The 19,604-nt window shown below is 39.7% G+C and overlaps 2 protein-coding genes across 4 annotated transcripts; one reads left to right on the plus strand and one right to left on the minus strand.

The window, feature by feature from the left end:
* Positions 1 to 281: 281 nt before the first annotated feature.
* LOC104919744 (ribonucleoside-diphosphate reductase large subunit) lies at positions 282 to 6,101 on the minus strand. Its single transcript, XM_019269404.2, has 19 exons — positions 5,923 to 6,101; positions 5,153 to 5,241; positions 4,152 to 4,329; positions 3,899 to 3,999; positions 3,737 to 3,796; positions 3,614 to 3,653; positions 3,364 to 3,526; positions 3,132 to 3,273; positions 2,962 to 3,045; positions 2,706 to 2,867; positions 2,534 to 2,613; positions 2,253 to 2,454; positions 2,022 to 2,171; positions 1,716 to 1,937; positions 1,554 to 1,630; positions 1,323 to 1,458; positions 1,142 to 1,237; positions 868 to 1,056; positions 282 to 797 (listed from the first exon to the last, which is right to left on the minus strand). The coding sequence occupies exons 1-19, from the start codon at positions 5,939 to 5,941 to the stop codon at positions 609 to 611; spliced, it is 2,379 nt and encodes a 792-aa protein (XP_019124949.2). The 5' UTR covers positions 5,942 to 6,101; the 3' UTR covers positions 282 to 608.
* Positions 6,102 to 8,025: 1,924 nt separating this feature from the next.
* rnf121 (ring finger protein 121) lies at positions 8,026 to 19,397 on the plus strand. 3 transcript variants are annotated; one of them, XM_027273398.1, is made up of 13 exons: positions 8,026 to 8,176; positions 10,258 to 10,295; positions 10,985 to 11,126; positions 11,325 to 11,479; positions 11,565 to 11,672; positions 14,741 to 14,861; positions 14,953 to 15,086; positions 15,500 to 15,601; positions 16,808 to 18,475; positions 18,551 to 18,592; positions 18,681 to 18,743; positions 18,835 to 18,964; positions 19,081 to 19,397. In XM_027273398.1, exons 1-9 carry the CDS (start codon positions 8,099 to 8,101, stop codon positions 16,926 to 16,928), a joined length of 999 nt encoding a protein of 332 aa, XP_027129199.1. In that variant the 5' UTR covers positions 8,026 to 8,098; the 3' UTR covers positions 16,929 to 18,475; positions 18,551 to 18,592; positions 18,681 to 18,743; positions 18,835 to 18,964; positions 19,081 to 19,397. The 3 variants fall into 3 exon arrangements, with proteins under 3 accessions (XP_027129199.1, XP_027129200.1, XP_010730126.1); XM_027273399.1 differs by having other exon boundaries at positions 18,581 to 18,592; XM_010731824.3 differs by lacking the exon at positions 18,551 to 18,592.
* Positions 19,398 to 19,604: the final 207 nt, after the last annotated feature.

Consider the following 19,604-nt stretch of genomic DNA (forward strand, 5'->3'; position numbering starts at 1 on the left):
GAATACTTCACTCAAAATGCATAACTGTGTAGCGGTCTCACTGTTTATAACATCACTCTCCTGTCACCAGCTCATTCAAAACTGCTGCCAGGATTTTGAACAAGACCACACCAATTCTGGCTTCCTTACACTAGCTACTGAGTTGATTTCCATTCAAATTTTCATAATTTTCTCTCTGGATGTAGATTTTTCCTTAGTAAATATAAAGGTGTGTCTACATTTTCATATTCCTGACAGTAGTGTAAAAAATGACGAGACTTTAACTAAATGAATTGTATAAAAACAAGTTTAATATTCCACAAATCTACAATACAAACATGAAGTTCATTAATGTGACCCACATATCACAAAACTGTACTGATAACAAACAACAACAGGCAAATATGAATTCATTGTTCCTTATTAATTCTATACAAACATGCATTCACACACTTCATGATAAAAAACCCCATTTTAAATAAAGACAGCAAAGATCTGTGAGTTATAGACAGCGGCATGAGTAGAACAACATCATATACAAATAAAAAGAACTGTTTGTTCCCAAAAATATATATTTAATGAGGAAGTTGGTGGATGAGAGGATGTGCGTTTGTCTGTGTGAATCACATTTAAGAGCCACACATCAGACACTCGTCTTTGTTGGCTAAAGAGCAGACCATGGCAGCGGTGTTGAGCTCTTTGGTCTCCTCCTCGCTCTTGGTTGACGGCGCCTCCTTTAATTTCTCCTTGTTCAGGGTGAACTGGATGGGATTAGCAGCAGGCTTTGTCCTCAGGTAGTACATGCCGGTTTTCAGGCCCTGCAGAGGAAAAGAAGACGTTAAAATGCTGTTTTTTTAAACCTGCATTCCCCTCTCAGTCCTGACTTACCAACTTCCAGCCGTAGAAGTGCATGCTGGTCAGTTTGCCGTAGTTCGGCTCAGCGATGTGGATGTTTAAGGACTGGCTCTGGTCAATGTAGGCACCACGATCTGCTGCCATCTTGAGGACGGTCTTCTGGGAGATTTCCCAGACAGTTTTATAGAGCTGCTTCAGATCGTCAGGGATCTCCTCGATATCCTGCGGACACGCCAAGATGTGTTGTGAGCTGCTGTAACAAGTGAATTCCCTCGATGTAGGATCAATAAAGTCTGTCTTATCTTACCTGGATGGACCCGTTCTGAGCAATCAACTGGTTCTTCATCTCATCGCTCCACAGTCCTCTTTCTGTGAGGTCCTTCAGCAGATGAGGATTCACAATCTGTGGAGAGAAAACACACTCAGCATCCTTTCCTCCTACGCACCGGCACTCCACTTAGGAGACAGCGAGTGTATTCAAAGCTGACCTGAAACTCTCCTGAGAGCACCCTGCGGGTGTAGATGTTGCTGGTGTAGGGCTCAATGGACTCGTTGTTGCCCAGGATCTGTGCAGTGGAAGCTGTGGGCATGGGGGCCAAGAGCAGGCTGTTCCTCACACCATGCCTGAGGACACACAGGGGCAGCGAATCAGGGGTGAGCTACAATCACCACATAAATTATATGTGAAATTAATGAATGAGGCATTCTGGAGGGCTTACTTGGCAATTTTCTCCTTCAGCGCTGCCCAATCCCATAAATCTGTCGGGGTTTTACCCCACATGTCATACTGAAGGCTCTGGAAGACAAAATGAGTCAAGATCTGAGCCCTGCCTGCTTAACTGTAGTCCAGGATGGATGGGAGACATTGAAGAAGTACTCACCCCCTTGCTGACGGGAGAGCCGGCGTAGGTTTCGTAAGGGCCGAGCTCCGCTGCCAGCTCACAGCTGGCCTCCAGGGCGGCGTGATAGATGGTCTCAAAGATCTGAATGTTGAGCAGCTGGGCTTCTTGGCTTTCAAATGGATAACGCATCAGGATGAAGGCATCGGCCAGGCCCTGGACACCAATTCCAATCGGCCTGTGGCGCATGTTTGACCTTTCAGCCTGTAAAGCAGGACAGAGGATTGTTAGCACAGAAGATTTAACTTCAGGGCTGATAGAGAAGCAATGCCAGAGAGGAAATCAAACCTCGGGCACTGGGTAGTAGTTGATGTCAATAATCTTGTTGAGGTTCTTCACGATAACTTTGGTGACAGATGCAAGCTTTTTGAAGTCATAGCTCCTCTCTGGGGTGACGTACATGTTCAGGGCGATGGATGCCAGGTTACAAACTGCAACCTGAAGGAATTAAAGGAAGAACAAATTTATAACAAAATAATATTAAACAACCAGCTAAATCTACAGGTATCAAAATAATACCTCGTCTTTGCTCGTGTACTCTACGATCTCTGTGCACAGGTTGCTGGATTTGATGGTGCCCAGGTTCTGCTGGTTGCTCTTCCCATTGCAGGCATCCTTGTAAAGCATGTACGGGGTTCCCGTTTCCGTCTGAGACTCGATGATGGCATACCACAGCTGCTGAGCCTTCACCACACGCTTGGCCCTGCCCTCCTTCTCATACCTGAAGACAGACAAGAGACGTGGGTTAGCACTGATAAATGAGGCGTTTGAGAAGAACAGAGGTCGTGTGCTGGACTTACCGAGTGTAGAGCTCCTCAAACTCCTCTCCCCAGCACTCCTCTAACCCGGGACATTCACCGGGACACATTAGAGACCAGTCCTACAGAAGCAGGAGACACAAACAGTGAGACTCTTTCCCAGACTGCAATAGATTCAAAGTGTAACCTGTGTGACATTGTGTGATTTATTCACCTGATTGCTTTCCACTCGCTTCATAAAGAGGTCTGGGATCCACAAGGCGAAGAACAAGTCTCTGGCCCTTTGCTCCTCTTTACCGGTGTTCTTCTTTAATTCTAAGAAGTCAAACACATCAAAATGCCACGGCTCCAGGTACACGGCGAAGGCCCCGGGTCTCTGAACAAGCGAACACAGACAGCAAGGTGATTACATTTACTACCAGAGATGTCTCAAAAGCAACAAGCTCCGTTATAGTCTTCTAAATCTTTACCTTGTTGCCGCCCTGGTCAACGTAACGTGCTGTGTTATTGTACACCCGAAGCATGGGAACCAGCCCATTGGAGGTGCCATTCGTCTGAAAAATAAAAAACATGTTATGTAAGACAACGAACAACACTTTGTGAATGAAAGCTCCTCCATAACAGTTTGAGTTTTACTCACCCCAGCAATATAACTGCCGGTCGATCTGATACAGCTAACCGCCAGTCCGATACCTCCAGCTGATTTGGAGATGAGGGCACACTGCTTCAGTGTGTCGTAAATACCATCGATGCTGTCGTCCTTCATGGTCAGCAAGAAACAACTGAAAAAACAAACAAACATCCATACAGATTAAATCAGAGGAAAAAAACAAGTTTAAAGCATCAAGCAGCGAGATGTTCCTCAGTCTTACCTGGACAGCTGTGGCTTGTTGGTGCCAGCATTGAACAGAGTAGGTGAAGCGTGGGTGAACCACTTCTCTGACAGCAGGTTGTAGGTCTCAATGGCTGCTTCGATGTCTCTTTTATGAATTCCCACTGCCACTCTCATTAGCATGTGCTGGGGCCTCTCAGCAACTATAGAAAAACAGATTTTAATTAGCAATTTAACATTTATAAACACCTGAATGACAAATAATTTGAGTCTAAACATGCTCCTCTTACCTTTGCCATCAATCTTTAACAAATACGACCGCTCAAGAGTCTGTTAGAGCAAAAGGACCAATTAGATATATGATCCAAAATATCTGTGTGAGTTGTTGAATGTAAAAAGAAATAAAAAATTACCTTGAAGCCAAAGAAGTTGTAAGAGAAGTCCCTGTCGTAAATGATGGCAGAGTTGAGGCGCTGCAAGGAACAGAGGATATAATGTTAAAAAAAAGAACAGACAGAACAGTGACTAAATTTGAAAACATGAACTTAAAAAAAAAAAAATCAAATGTGGCTTACAGCTTTGTTTTCAATGACAATGTCGAGCGTCTCCTTGGAGATCATCGGGGAGTGACGTTTGTTTAACGGGTTCACGTAGTCGTACAGGTCCTTCATCACATCTACAAAAAGGAAAGAAAGTGTTGCACCAAGTTACTTAAATAATTTATTTAGTCAGATTTAAAAATGCATTTCTACATACACAAACAATAAAACAACTACCATTTGAGCATTTTTCTATTTTTTCTTATTTAAATGTAATATTTCTGCTCACCACTGAACACTTTCTTGGTCTCTTTGTGCAAGTTAGACACAGCGATTCGTGCGGCGAGGAGTGCGTAGTCGGGATGTTTGGTGGTTAGAGTGGCGGCGGTCTCTGCTGCCAGAGTGTCCAGCTCTACTGTGGTGACTCCACTGTACAGACCCTGGATCACCTTCATCGTAATCTGAGCCTGCAGAAATAAAGAATTATGCATGTTAGAATAATAAATAATAATAATAATAACAATAATATTAATAACAAAAAACAGTGTCACTTCATGACTTTGATTCTTTTTAATGTTGATAATTATATCATATAACTATTATATAAGGCTGATAGGTAGATGTGTTAGTTGGCTGGCTGGTTACTCTGAGCATTACAGTAAATATAAACTTGACTGTTACTGAATTAAATTATTCTCTGGCTGTGGATGAATCAAAAGCACAGAGACAGTTTCCTCTGTGTGACTTTAATGTCCACTTCAACAGCAGGACAGCTGAGTGCAGCGTGATACATCACCTCAGGTGCAATAACCTGTAAATTACACATTATTTATTTTCACTGTTTACATTTAGTTTTTGTTCCTTTAATATGTAAATATCATCACTCATACACAATATACTCATGCTGTTCGTTCTGTATATACAGTAATATCCACCTACCTCGTGTACATGAAACAACCTGCTACATAAACCTGATTCATTTCAGCATCCTTTGCACAATGTACTATTGTCTGACTGTTTACAAATGTTATTGTGGTTGAGCAGACCAATAAAAGTGATTCTGATTTTTCGCAGTTTAACCTTATATCACTCCACCAGACTTAACCATCTCCTACATTATAGGCGAGGTGTACAATAATATATAGTTCCTGTACTAAATTAAGCAACATACAGGTATTTATTATTCATTAAAGTATGTTGTGTCATTATTCTCACACTAAACCTAAAAATAAGTTATTCTACATAATAAATCTCTTATCTTACGATAACTTTATAGTCGTTTGAACTTACAGGGTCCACAAAGTCAGAATTGAGTCCATAGCAAAGCTTCTGGATGCGACTTGTGATTTTATCAAAAGTAACTCCCTCCTGGCGTCCATCTGGAACACACACACACAGACACACACACACATATTATTAGTTAATAAGTTATTATTAGTCACTATTTATTAGTCCTCAAACATGATCATTTTTATTGTACATTTTCAGAGAAATTAATGAATATAAACAATGAAGAAACATCAGTTGCCAGAGCTCTTAATTGGATTTCGTCAGTGATCAATTAAGGGAGCTGTAGCCCGCACTGAACACCTGTCTAACCAGTTGTTGTACAACAATGGGAGGACACAGCGCAGCTTCGCGCCATTACCACAGATACTAATGCAACACTATAATGACAACCTTTATTATAATAACAACCTTTATTATAGAGGGGACGTTTATCGGCGCCTTTATTTTGACACATGCCGAGAAAAAAAGGGGGGTTTAAAAGCTAGAGAACAAAACTAGGTCAACAGGGTGAGTTTAAAGCCTCGTCTGTGTCGCTTTTGCAAACTTTATTTAACATTAAGATGAGTTCAAAATAAAGGTAATGTCAGGAAACAGAGTAAAACAAGCTTTTTTTTTTTGTCTTTGTTTGGTGTGTCGTCAGAAATACAGCAGAAATAAACAAAAACACACGTTAATATGAACAAAACACTATAGTATGGTGTATTTCCTTGCAGTATTCACATTTATCACAGCTTTTAAACACATTTTAAACGTTTTTAAAGCTACAGTACCTCTCTTAATGACATGCATGGTGGCGACAAAGCAGCTGGTTTTCCTCCGTCAGCAGGTGTTGGTGTTGTCTCCGCAAAGAGGAATAAAATGACCGCGGTGCAGAGATGTTATAACCGGTTATGACACCGAGAGAGGAGCCGCTTCACGCAGTTGAATCTCAAACTGAGGGCGCCAACAGCCAGCAGGCCAGTTAACGCCGCTTTGTGTCAGCGCCTCGGCCAATCAGAGGAGACTTCAGCTGACTGTTAGACCAATCAGAGAGCACAGCAGAGAACTTCCGGTGGCTTTTTACAGGCAAAATGTGGCGGGATATTTCCTAAACGAGAGAGAGAGACACAGAGAGAGAGAGAGATGTAATTATATCTGCTTTGTTTCAGCAGCAGGACTCTGCTGTCTCATGCAGAATACAAACTAACACATGTTAAATTATAAACAACTGCAGTGTGAACATAATGGCAATAACAATGTTATTATGTTGCTTTTTTAACAGTTATAATCATCAATAATAAGTATAACTTGCTGTAACTCTAGGAGTAGAGACATTTTGACTGACAAATACAGAAAATCTACAGATTTAAGTTGACCTACATTTTTTTCCGAAATGTATTCCTTTATATATATGTAAATATAGGTGAGGTAACATATATATATACACACATATATAACACACCACACACATATATATATGTTGTATGACAATAAGTGTAGCGTCAGTGGTTCACAGAATATTTCAGGAAACACTGCAGTCTATATAAACACACACACACACCACACACATTGACCTACATTTTTTTCCGACTTTTTTTAGTCTGTAGTATGTTTTGATTATATATATTAAGTGTGCTAACTATAAGCCACAGTAAGTATGACAATAAGTGTAGCTTTAGTGATTCACATCACAGGAACACTTCGGAAAACCTGCAGTGTATATAAACACACAACACACACACCACACACACACACACCCACACACACACCACACACCACACACACACCACACACACACATCAGTGACCTACATTTTTTATATATATTTAAATATGTGTAAATATAGGTGAGGTAATGAAGCAGTACAACCTTCATAACAACTGTAATTTCAGTAGCACCTCTGACTTAACTTATATAATATTATAATACTTAAAAAATAATTGTGCTAACTATAAGCACAGTAAGTATGACAATTAGTGCAGCTTCAGTGGTTCACTATGACAGAGAACACTTCAGGAAACACTGCAGTGTATATAAACACACACACACACACACACACACACACACACACACATTGACCTACATTTTTTCCGAACTTTATTTTGAAAGAGAAAAAAGTGGCAGCAGTCTGATGATTTTTCACAAAAGTTTTTAACATTTAAACATTTAGACAGCGCTATATACAAAATATAGGTAAGGTAATAAAGCAGTACAGGTTCATAACAGCAAGAATCATCAGCCAATTTCAGTAGCACCTCTGAAAAACAAGTTGTACATTTCCAAAAAATTTAAAGTGAAAATTTGTCAACTTTAAGCACAGTTAGTATGACACTTTAATAGTTCACCATTACAGGGAAGACTTCAGGAAAAACCGGAGCAGTACAACTTTATAAATATATAATAGAAATTATAATAATCAGCCAGTTCTAGTAGCACTTTTAAAAAAGAAAATATAACAAAATCATTTATCTTTAGTTGCACTGTCTAAGTGTGAATAACATTCCGTAAAATCAGCAGCAGACTGCCTGTAATAAGTTTGAGTGTGGAGACAAATCACTAACTAAACTACTGAGAGCTTCCTGTCATGCACAAACCAAATGGCATCAGCCACCATCTCACTGTATATACTGTTCATTCTGTTTATACTGCCATATTTATACTGTTTATATATTTTAGTTTTTTCGTATTTTTTTCTCAAATATCTTTTAACTTGTATATATTTTTTATATTTTAATGTATATTGTCGTTTGCCCCAGGGATTTCAATTATCTGTATGTGTGTCTTGTACATATGGCAGCATTGGCAATAAAGCTGACTTAATTAATTTCGACTAACAAATACAGAATTTTCTTTGACCTACATTTTTCTCGAACTTTATTTTGAAGGGCAAACCCAAACCGGATGTGACCCTCTTAGGGTTTGTTGCTAATGCTAATGGCCCCGGAACGGTAAGGCAACACTCCGAAGATGGCCGGGGTGTTTGAGGTGGAGGTTGATGGTGTAGAGCACGACCATGGACTGCAGCATCACGATGACAACAGCCAGGTAAAGGCAGCGGGGCCACAGCGAGGTGTTATCATGAATAAAACAGACGGAGGGTGAAGTTATACACGGGAGCTAGCTGCTAGCTGCTCACGGGTTCATTGGTTTAACCGTGAGCAGCTGTGAGCAGCTAGCCGCCGTTTAGCCGTCTGTTACCAAGCAGACGTGTGTGTGCTCTGATAAAATTCATTGTCCGGTCGACAAACAGGAGCAACCGTGAAACCCCCCGAGAGCCATTTAGCTTCAGCTACTGCTAAGCTAACTAGCCAACGTGCAAATCTACTTTAATCTGCAGCTAGCGCGAGCGTCGTTTCAAAATAAAGTTACCATTTATTCGAGCTACGTCGAGCTACGTTCAGAAAAAAAATACCTGAAAGTCTTTTTTTTATTTTTTATTATTTCTACCATTAAAGCTGATGTGGCCGATCGGGTCAAAGGTCACACACACACACACACTTCCTGTGGTGTTTCAGTTTTCCGGTCGAATAAACCGTAAATGTCAAAGTGGTGACAGCTGCAGCTCAGAGAGTGTGTGAGTTAGTCACTGAATGTGCTTTAAATGGAAACCTGTCAGTGGGGCGACAAACACAGCCTGGTTGTCTCCTTGTTTCCAGCCTTTTATTGTGAAAAGTCTCTAAAATATGAATCTGCTGAAGTGTTTCTCAAACTTTACATAATATTAAGCTCTCAAAGTACCACCATCATGACAGACAGCTCACACAGGAGGCAGGTTTATTACTAATAGGATTATTTATTGTTGACTGTTGAATCCTTTGAAGTTATCGTGTTGCAAAGCGATACTCCTCACTCATTTCACCCCCAGGTACTATGTTTTTGTCACATGTGAGCTCATGTATGCGTATGAACGTGACTACATAGCAGAAATATAAGTGCAAAACTTATTTTTAATTACATTCCAGTGATCCCGTTAATTATTTTCATTAGATATTTTGATAGTATACTGTGTTTTCAATTCATTTCAGTTCATAAAAATATGTACCACTGCAGGGAGGCCACGTACTATGATAAATACTGTTTTAATAAAGCATGATGAGACTTGTCAGCAGCGTGGATTGTTATCGAGTCTTACACACATAATTTAACACGTAAAAATAAACAAATGATGACTCAAACAGGAAAATGTCGTGTACTAAGCAGGATGATGTGGCTGGGTGTGAACCTTGATAATGTCCCAACCTTTTATTTATTCATTCATTTACCTTTTTGGCAGATAAGAAGCTGTAATAACCAGAGAACATAGCGTCACTTCTTGCTGCCGGCTTTTAAATAAAAATAGTAAAGTAGCTGTAAAACCGCTTTGGAGGGAGTGTAAATACACTTTTCTCTTTTTGGTTAAATATGCATACTTTGAAGGGAAAGTTTGTCTTTCAGCCAGCTCGACCAAAGTTAAGTAGTTCTCTTAGTGCCTCTCTAATTGGTATGCGGTGTAAGATCTAGGCGTTTAAAGCCAACTGTGTGAGAGGTGATGCTCCATTTAGTGGTTAAGTGTTACTTGTTGTTTTCGGTAAGCAGTCGTGACTTTTAAAAAAATGTGCTAGAGTTAGCCAGCTGGCAAATTTTAAATTGAAGTATTTTGGTGAGAAGTTTTGAAGTTTATGGAGTGATTAAAAATTTATAGAACAAAGACGCCACAGAGAGCAACAAAAGAGCGAACACGAGCTTTGCAGAGCAACAGGAGACAACGAAGCATCAGTGCAAAAATACAACACCATGGCAGCACAAAGCAAAGCGACAAAACACAGCCATGCAGATCAGTAATAAACAGCAAACGTGGATAAATGTACAATAGATCTTAATAAAACGTTAAAAGATGCCGTTACTGGTTAGTAAAAAGGTAACATGCACTGTAGAGTTATAAAACACGACTGTAAGAGAAAATACCAGATTGTTTTCACCTTTTGTAGACGCTCAACATAACTCTTACTACAGTTATAAATATTTTTGTGTACGGCGCGCTCTCTTAAGACGCTCTACAGTTTCCCTAACGTGGCAAAGCTGTGATTGTTGTATGTTAAACTGTCAGCAGCCATAACAATCATTATTTTGTCTTTTCCTTTCTTCAGTTTGACGTGTCCCAGCTTTCACCAGAAGAGAAGTGGAGGTTTGTATGCATCATTTTTGTAACGTATACACCGACCGGCCACTTCATGGGTTACACTTGGTGCCAACTGTTGATCAGTTTTTGGGGTTTTTAATCTGGGAAAGCACTGATCATCTGTTTCACCAACTACTTGTTCTACCTCTTGAGCTACAGACACCCCCGAGACCTCAATTATCAACATAAAGTGGCATTATGACCTCTCTGACAGTGTCAGCAAAAACAAAATTAGACATAATTAGCTTCATAAAAGTAGAATTTATGGCAGAGTTGTTGTATTGGCTCACATTGGACTTTACAAGTATGCCTAATGAAGTGGCCGGTCAATGTATCACATGGTTATTTTCTCTCAGATGGAACAATTGCTAATCTGTACAAACCTTTGCACTCAAGAAGGCAGAGTTACACTAGCAAGGATTTTCATTCATTAGTAGATGAGATTTTGACAAAGGCAATGCAAAAACAAGCCAGGAAATACTTAGACAAAGAGTCAAACTGCTCTTATCTGGATTAAACTGTTCAAGATTTCTTTGTATTAGAGTCCAAAGTCCAGTCAGTAGGAAATACCTGTGTGCAGAGCTCAACAGTTCACCTTTAAGGGCATGCCTATCCTGCATCCCTCTGTGTAACGACAAATAGTGTGTATCTAAGCTACATAACAACAGTTGTGCATGTTGGTTACTTTTCCACAGGGTGGAGCACGCGAGAATGCACGCCAAACACAAAGGCCACGAGGCCATGCACGCAGAGATGGTGCTCATCCTCATCGTCACCCTTGTCGTCGCCCAGCTTGTCCTCGTGCAGTGGAAGCAGAGGCATCCAAAGTCATACAATGTAAGACACGCAAACAAAGAGTAAAGACACAATTCAACAGTTTTGTGTGATACAGATGTAAGTCAGCTAAGAGAGAGGTGTGTGAGTTTGAAGTGATCTTTGCTCTGTCTTCTCTTAAACTATCCAAACATGAAATGTAGTCAGTAGTGTCATCGTAAATGAATCTTCTAACATGTACCCTCTTCTGTCTTCTTGTAGCTGGTGACTCTGTTCCAGATGTGGGTAGTTCCTCTCTACTTTACTACCAAACTTCACTGGTGGAGGTTCCTGACCATCTGGTTTATCTTCTCTGTCATCACAGCGTACATCTCCTACCGTGCCACTCGTAAGCCGCTGGCCTGCACCACACCGAGGTATAACTCGAAACCGTATACTTTTAAATGACGAGATGTTTAGATCGAACCGTGCATAACATATTTTTTCTCTTTGGACCTGTAGGTTGGTGTATAAGTGGTTCCTCCTCCTCTACAAGATCAGCTACGCCACAGGAATCGTTGGCTACACTGTCGTCATGTTTACACTTTTTGGTATAAACCTAATATTCAGGTATGTGTTGTCCACTCCAGGTGTGAAACATTTCAGTGATTAAGTCCTTCAAAGTGTAGGCTGCTGCTGCTGTTGCTGCCGAGTTACACACATATAAAGTTCAGTCCTCCCTCAAATACACTTTCCTGCCACTAGATGATGTTGTTTACCTCCACAACATCCATCCATTCATCTGAATCCCTACCTGACAGGTGGTTTAAGTCTTGTGTGATCTGTTTTTTTGCCTTTTTTATGCATTGAAGCACTCCTTATAGAACTTGTCTGACTGATTGAGCAAACACTTTTTACCTGCCTGTCTCTTGTTGTTTACATTATCCATATCTGACCTGGGGTGTTTGTATTTCAAGGTAAACTCTGGTGGCACGGCAGTTTTTTTTTTTTGTCTTTCTTTCAGCAAGGACATTTGGTCCTTTGTTCTTGCTCTTTGTGTTTCTTGCTTTTGCAATCACCAAAGGCTAAAACTGGATAACCAAACTTAACATCATACAATAAGCAGAAATTTTTTTTCACAGTTACCTAAAAGGTTGCCCGCATAATCACTGCAGTTATAAACACCTGGCGAGTGGTCTTACAGTGACATGAAACAGTGTTTGGACCACGAAAGTCGCTCACAATTTTGACCTTGCTACCAGCTTTGGTTGCTGAAAGGCATTACTACTACAATTCTGAAAGATAATACGCTGCAGAACACTACAGGTGTAACTAGTCACATTAAAAAGTGCAGAGTGTACTCTAACTGTACTAATGATGTGTATCGTTGTATCTTGGATTTTAGTAATAAACAAACACAAGATAGATGACGGTGATAAAAACTTTCAAATTTTGAATACGTGGCCAAAAGCTGGTTTGAAATTAAGGTATCCCTCTTAGGTCTTTTTATTTTTTTTCTCCATACTGTTTATCTATGAGAGGGGCCATGAAGCTCATCACTGGAGGTAATTTACTAGAAAAGATGTAATCAGAGTCAAACTAATGCTTTTGAAATGATGAAGGTAAGATGCATGATGAGCAGCATGATTCAGCCGGACTGAACCTCTCAACACTCGGCACCACTGAGCCCTAAAAATAAAATGTAACTAACTGTAAATCCAAATCATAACAGAAGTTATCTCATGACACTTTACATTTTTAAGAGGCAAGAGCTGATCACTGGTGGGCGGACAATTGCTGCAATTGGTTGATCGGGCTTAGAAATATATATATATATAGCGATTATCTTTATTTGTTCCTCCTTTTTTTTTTATGACTTTTGTGAAATGTTAAAGCACAGCACCAGGACAGACCCTGAAGCATGTCTTTTTGTTATAAGTAAACATCATGTGCTGCGTTTAAATATGCACTGTCACTGTGACATATTATCATTCGTTATGACGTGTGCGTAGCTACGTAGTCAAACTTCCATTGAGATGAGGAAATGTCTCTTCTGTCTGTTCCTGATGGTGTGAGAGGAGAATGAAAGCTTTTATGTTTCCACAGGAGTTTAAAACGAGCATGAAGTCGTTTGCTAATTCATTCTGCTGATTGCTGTTAGTTTTGTCCTGCACTTGGTATACTGTGTACTTTTTTTTAGATTTGCATTGTCAGTCACTTTTATGCTAATTTGCAGAGCTCCCTGTTTTTTGACATCTTTGGGTTGATTCAGATGTGAGAGGATTAAAATCAGAAAACAGTCAGATCAATTTTTTGACTGTTTGGTTAGTTAACTTATTAACAGTAACCAGCATCAGCAGATAAACATGCATAGTACCCTTTGTATCATCAACCCTTCCTTCTGCCCCCTTAATCAAAACAAACCAAACAAAGTGGAGGTACTTTCCGTCTAGGACAATAAACTGACAGACGAGGAAGGACAGACAATATATGTACACTTGTACCCTGCACACATACAAAAAAACTGATCCATCAAATCTAAAGAAAAACACAGTGTTGTAAATAACGGTAACTTGGTCGAGGAACAGCTTAAAAGTTGGAGAAGATTCATTCTTCTGAAGTAGCAGTATGCATTTCTTGGCAAAGTTTGTTATAGTAATCAGGATTCTGCATTTTTGTTCACACAAACGATATTCAGGTTTGTCATTGAATAAAATATACGCAAAGGTTTCATGCCAAACTCAATTTCCAAAACAAATAATCAAATCTCAGAAATCTTTCAGCAAATCTCACTGCCAAAACAGATCCATAAATGTTCTTTCTTTAATTTTACATCAGTTTAAGTTGTCTTTAGACATTTTATGCATCTTTACAGTCAAATAGAGTTTATTTTTTCACAAAAATCTAGCCAACTCTTTAAAGTTAAGAAAGATGAATGATGTTTTAAGAAGATATGACTCACGAAATTTGCCTTTAATTGTAGTTGAGGATAAAATTAAATCCTCTGTTCTTAACTCTATAAATGATTTCATATTATTTAAGTATTTGAATTGTTTTATACCATTTGATAGATTAGGGAATAGATTGGAATTGTAATACTAGTAATAATAAGTTTGTTAATACAATTAACTATAAACCTTTAACAAGATGTGTTACAGTAGTTAGTTTAACGAGGCTGCACCATCTAACTGTTTAAATCTATCGTTCATATGCTTCTGTGACCAACTAACTTAATAGAAATTGTCACGCATAACTCATTTTCACAGTTGTAACTACAAAACTGGGACCTTTTCTGATCATTGTTATCTTTGTGCAGCGAGCTGTGGGATTGTCCACTCTACATGAAAAAAAATAGGAAATGTATCTTAAAGCTTCCGATATACCCTGTCCAAATGACGGCGAAGGAAGTATTTTAGTCTGGTGGCATTTAACGGCAGAAAATCTAATGGGCCGGTAAATACCGTTAAATGCCACCAGACTAAAATACTTCCTTGTATTTGAGACGTAACCTTTGCCTTATAGCTGCTGATGTTTTGAACATGCTGGAGTTTAAAGCAAATTCATGTTGTCTTTTTGAAAAATGTGATTTTTGCCTTAGAAGGAAAATATAAAACACATTTGTTTAATGAACAAATTGTTGAAGTTGATGTTGACCAGCATCTGAGCCGTGCATTCCACACTGTACCTTCTCTGTCCAGGATAAAGCCAGAGGATGCAATGGACTTTGGTGTTTCGCTGCTCTTCTACGGGCTGTACTACGGCGTCCTGGGGAGGGACTTTGCAGAGATGTGTGCAGACTTCATGGCTTCAACGGTTGGGGTACGTAGACAGATTTCACACACTATTTGTGTGCTCTGTTTGAGTTAACATCTGGTTGTAATGGTTTTCTGTTTTTTGTTTTGTTTTTTAGTATTACAGTGCATCCGGCATGCCGACCAAGCACCTCTCTGACAATATCTGCGCCGTGTGCGGTCAGCCCATCCTCGTAGATGTCAGTGAGGAAGGGATTATTGAGAACACGTACAGATTATCCTGCAACCATGTGTATCCTTTCTACTGTCTCTTATCAGTGAAAGAGAAGTTGAGCTGCATGATGTGATATGAGTGTTTCATTTCCTTTGAAAGGTGTAGTCGTTAGTTTAAGGTGGAACTGTAACGTGTACTCCATCAGAAGCCCAAAGGGGAATTAGTAGAGTCAATTTGACATTTATGTTCTGATAGATCTGGTTTTACATTACTTCCCCCGTGATAATCTTCTGTGGCTTGTACACTGTAAACAACATGCAACCTTGTTTAATCACAGCGATGTTTAATCATTGCTGCTTTTCAGCCTGAGTGACCTCAGTCATTGTTTTCATATTTTGACACTAAACTGCTATTTTCAAAGTAAAACTTTGAGTCTGTATATATCAGCTGCTCACACACTGCCATGCCGAGCCTTAACTCCTCACACTCAGGTTTCACGAGTTCTGCATAAGAGGATGGTGCATTGTCGGGAAGAAGCAGATGTGCCCGTACTGCAAAGAGAAGGTGGATCTGAAGAGGATGTTCAGCAACCCGTATCTTTTTTTGTTCTGGAATTCTCACGCTTTTATTCTGCACTCCATTTGTCACAGTTATGTTTTTCCGACTGAATATCCACAATTCCTCACGTAATTGGTGTAATGTGCAGTTTGAATCGTCATGTGTCGTCATGTCACAGGAGAAAGACGTCTGTGACAGAGGAAGTTTTGACAGTATGAAACATTTATAGGTTGTATGTAAAGTTCCTGTTCCTTTTTGTGGTTTAGAGATTACACTTCAGACAACTGCAGCACAATATGCTAAATGATTTCCTTTAAGAGAAACTGAAAGCAATTCTACCTGGTCAGGTGTCTGTGGCATTGAAGGAAAACCTTTTGTTTCTGTATGTTAAGTGACTAATGCAGACAATTCGCAAAGTTGTTACCGTAATTAGAAAGTGCGGCAGCTGCCGCGAAACATGCTGCCACGTCATCCTTCTGGGAAATTGTGCACATCAATGTCGGCCTGCTAAAAGTGTTTTTTTTTTCTGACAGGTTCAGATTGTTATAAGAGTCTGACCGCATCATGGAGGATCTAGACCTTTATATTAAGGGTTATTCTGTTTGTGTTAATGTGTAACTTGATCAGATCCATAAAGTCGCACAAACAAACTAACCAATCGAGATATTGGTATAGTCTTGTGTTCTGCATGGAGTCAATGGAGCCTGGTGGCTTCAAACAGAGTTTGATGTAAGGGTGCATCCAGACAGGATCAGGCGCTGTGGCAAATCGTCGCATGGTGATGTGTCTATCAGGAAATCAGTAAATAACTTCTTATTTCGCTGATTAATCGGCTTTAATGATACCAGTGCTACCTCGCTCTGACTACTGCTTGCTCTCATAAGCGTAAATTGCATGTCAGACTCAGCTTTAGAAGCTGGGTACATGATATAAACAAAGCCAGCAAACAACAGGTAGAGTATCAGAGTTTAGTCCATGAATCCAGCTAAACTTCTCTGCCACAGGTCGCTGCGCTTGCATTGCTGCAGCCAAAATGCACTACCCCACTCAAATGAATGAGAACTTGTTGTTGTTGTTGTTGTGCTTTTCTCACTCAGTACTGGACTAATTTAAACCTTTTTGAAATGTGGGAAAATAGAGTCCAGGTTGTTTCCCTTTAAAGATTTGATATTAGCACCCATTGTTGCCCATTTATTAAGCATCTTTCATTGCTGTTTTCCTTAACCTGTTGTTTTTTCTAGCTGGGAGAGGCCACACGTCATGTACGGACAACTTTTAGACTGGCTTCGGTACTTGGTGGCCTGGCAGCCTGTTATTATTGGCTTTGTGCAAGGTATCAACTACGTCCTGGGTCTGGAGTGACCTGCGACCGTCATGAATGGACATACACGCCATACGGAGAAGATATGCACTGGCTCAAAAGACTGAGGGCCTAACATTGAACTAAAACACCAATAAAAAAGTGTCTATAGTTTTTTGTATATATTTATAGGCACATATTATCTGTATTTACGGTTTATTTGAATTTTATCGGTAATCTGAATTTGGATGTTTGTGTCAATCTCCCAGGATTTGCTTCACACATCTTAATAATTGGTTTGTGCATCTTATGGCCTAGTAAAAAAAACAGTTGTCCAAATCATTAGAGAGGTGCTTTTTACTAATTTATGTCTTAAGTGTTTGTTAATACTTAGTTAAAGGATCTTGCTGGACCTTTTCACCCTCATGTCTGATGCTAGATCACACACATGAGTAATAAACATTCATTGGAAGTAATCCCTCCCCGTGCCTCCAGAATACTAGCCCACAGTATCAGGACTTCCTCAGGAGTCATCTTGCCACTATGTCATTGAATATGATCGAGGGTAACACCACGACTGACATATTTTGACCTCACAGAGTGACTCAACACAGAGTTTCTTAAGAGTCATTTGTCATGTGACAAGAGGCACCGTCACTTCTCATACGGTGCTTGTTAAGACGGGACTTTTAATGTTACCGTATTTTAAAATGTTTTCACAAACACTCATCCTTACAAACTAGCAAAGCAACTCTTATTTGCTTTGACCTTCGACATTCAACTGACTCTACCAGCTGCTTCTTTCAGCCGTAGAAACTTTCAACAGCACGTTGTCTGGATTATTCATAGTTTCTGTTGTGACACATTCCTGTGTCTCGTTTTTCAATGCTACTAAACTGTAATTCACCTCCACTGTGTTGCGGCGGCAACAGAAATCTCAGAGATAAGATATCAAACAGCAAAAACTGTGTGTGGCTACATAACCCCTGGAGGTAAGTGAGCACAAACCAAAGCTATGATATCACCCCAGAATGATCCTTTAACTCGGTGAGAGTGTTGATGGTGCCAGTCTTATTTTTACTGTTCAGGTATCTTATTGCTGGAAGGTGTTGGGTCTGTTTTTTTGCAGGTACTGGTCAGACAGCACAAGCCTCATAACACCAACTGTGTTTTTACTTGAACCTCTACCAACATCACACAGTAAAAGGGACTGTGTACAACAAAGCTAATATGATCTTTTTATTGTTCTGTTGTCATTTTTTTTTTTTTTTTGGAGCAAAATCTGTTTAATAAACGTCCCATGGTTCAGATCTTGTCCAGGTATTGTTCACTTACATTGACATCATGACACTTAAGGGTGAGATGTGTGAATTAGTCACCGTGCTTTATTTATGTTTTGAGAACGTGTCTGTCAACACAACATCCCCAAAACATGAGTCGGCTTTATTTGGAAATTCCCATGTGCCATACGTCTACACAGTATGAGTGAGTGGGTGTACTTAGGGGAAGTGGAATTGTTTGGATTTGCTATATATACACACACAGAACAGCAGACAACGCCAAGCTCTCAGTGGAGAAGTCAGTATGAAGCTGTCGTCTGTCATCAAAGGTAAGAGCACTTACTACTACAACCTATTTTAACTGTGTTGTGACGTTAGTTGTGACTGTTGTATGTCTGCAACAGCCTTTGGACATCTGTGTCTGCTGCTTGCAGATGGATTTCCAGGTACAGTATGTTTTTTTTTTTTTTTTTGTGTTATTTTATTAGTATTTTCTGATATTTTCTTTTATTCTGACCTAAATTATTTCTTCAGTTTTGGAGGATGAATCTCCAGAGATCATTGGGCCACATCACGTCCAGATAAAGGCTAATCCAGGTAACCCCTGTGCACATAGATGCAATCAAAGTTCCTGTACGTATGTGGAAGCTGTGGCGTATAATAGGTCTGCGTGTGTTCTGTTTTACAGGCGAGCGGCTGGTTCTTCACTGTGAAGCAATTGCAAACTCTGAAGATGATCTGACGATCATCTACTGGCTCGTCAATGGATCTTTCCCTGAAGAAACAACCAGCAGTGACAGGATAATAGAATCAGAGGAGTGAGTACTGAGTTTTAACTTAGCTGTGTTTGTGTAATTGTTCTTTTAAATCTGTTGTCAAATAACAACTGATTCTGAAACCGTCTTGTGGCTGAACTGTGATGTCTTTGTTTCAGATCCACTCTTGAAGGTGGTGCGATCCTACAGAGGAGTTTGCTGTTGAAGAACGTCACATCAGAGGACCTCAGATCCACCTTCACCTGCGTGGTGACAAACTCTGCTGGAACAGCCCAAAAGAAAACTACGCTAACATCGACAACAAGTAGGGACTGTCGTGGGAGAAAAAACAGAAAACACTAAGTGTTAGTGCGGTTAAAATGTGTAATTCTCAAAGAATCAGCTTTATCTGTGAACTGACTCCTTGTTCTCCTCAGTGAGACTCAGGAAAATGTGAAATGAATCCTTGTTATTAATAAAAACGAGTAAACAAGGATGTCATCAGTCTCTCTTAATAGAAATTTGAAATTCGCAGTGAATGAAACAAACAATGAATGTTCAATGTGCCCTTGTTTTAATTTTAATCTGCCTTTACTACATGTTTCTATTAGCAGCAGAATATATAGACTCTGTTGAAACTGTTCTTATCTATGCTGGTGTATCATTCCAGTGTTTGCTGGTGATAAACCTTAAATCTGTACAT

This window comes from Larimichthys crocea, chromosome XXII (genome assembly GCF_000972845.2).
Source record: "Larimichthys crocea isolate SSNF chromosome XXII, L_crocea_2.0, whole genome shotgun sequence".
Classification (NCBI taxonomy): Eukaryota; Metazoa; Chordata; class Actinopteri; family Sciaenidae; genus Larimichthys; species Larimichthys crocea.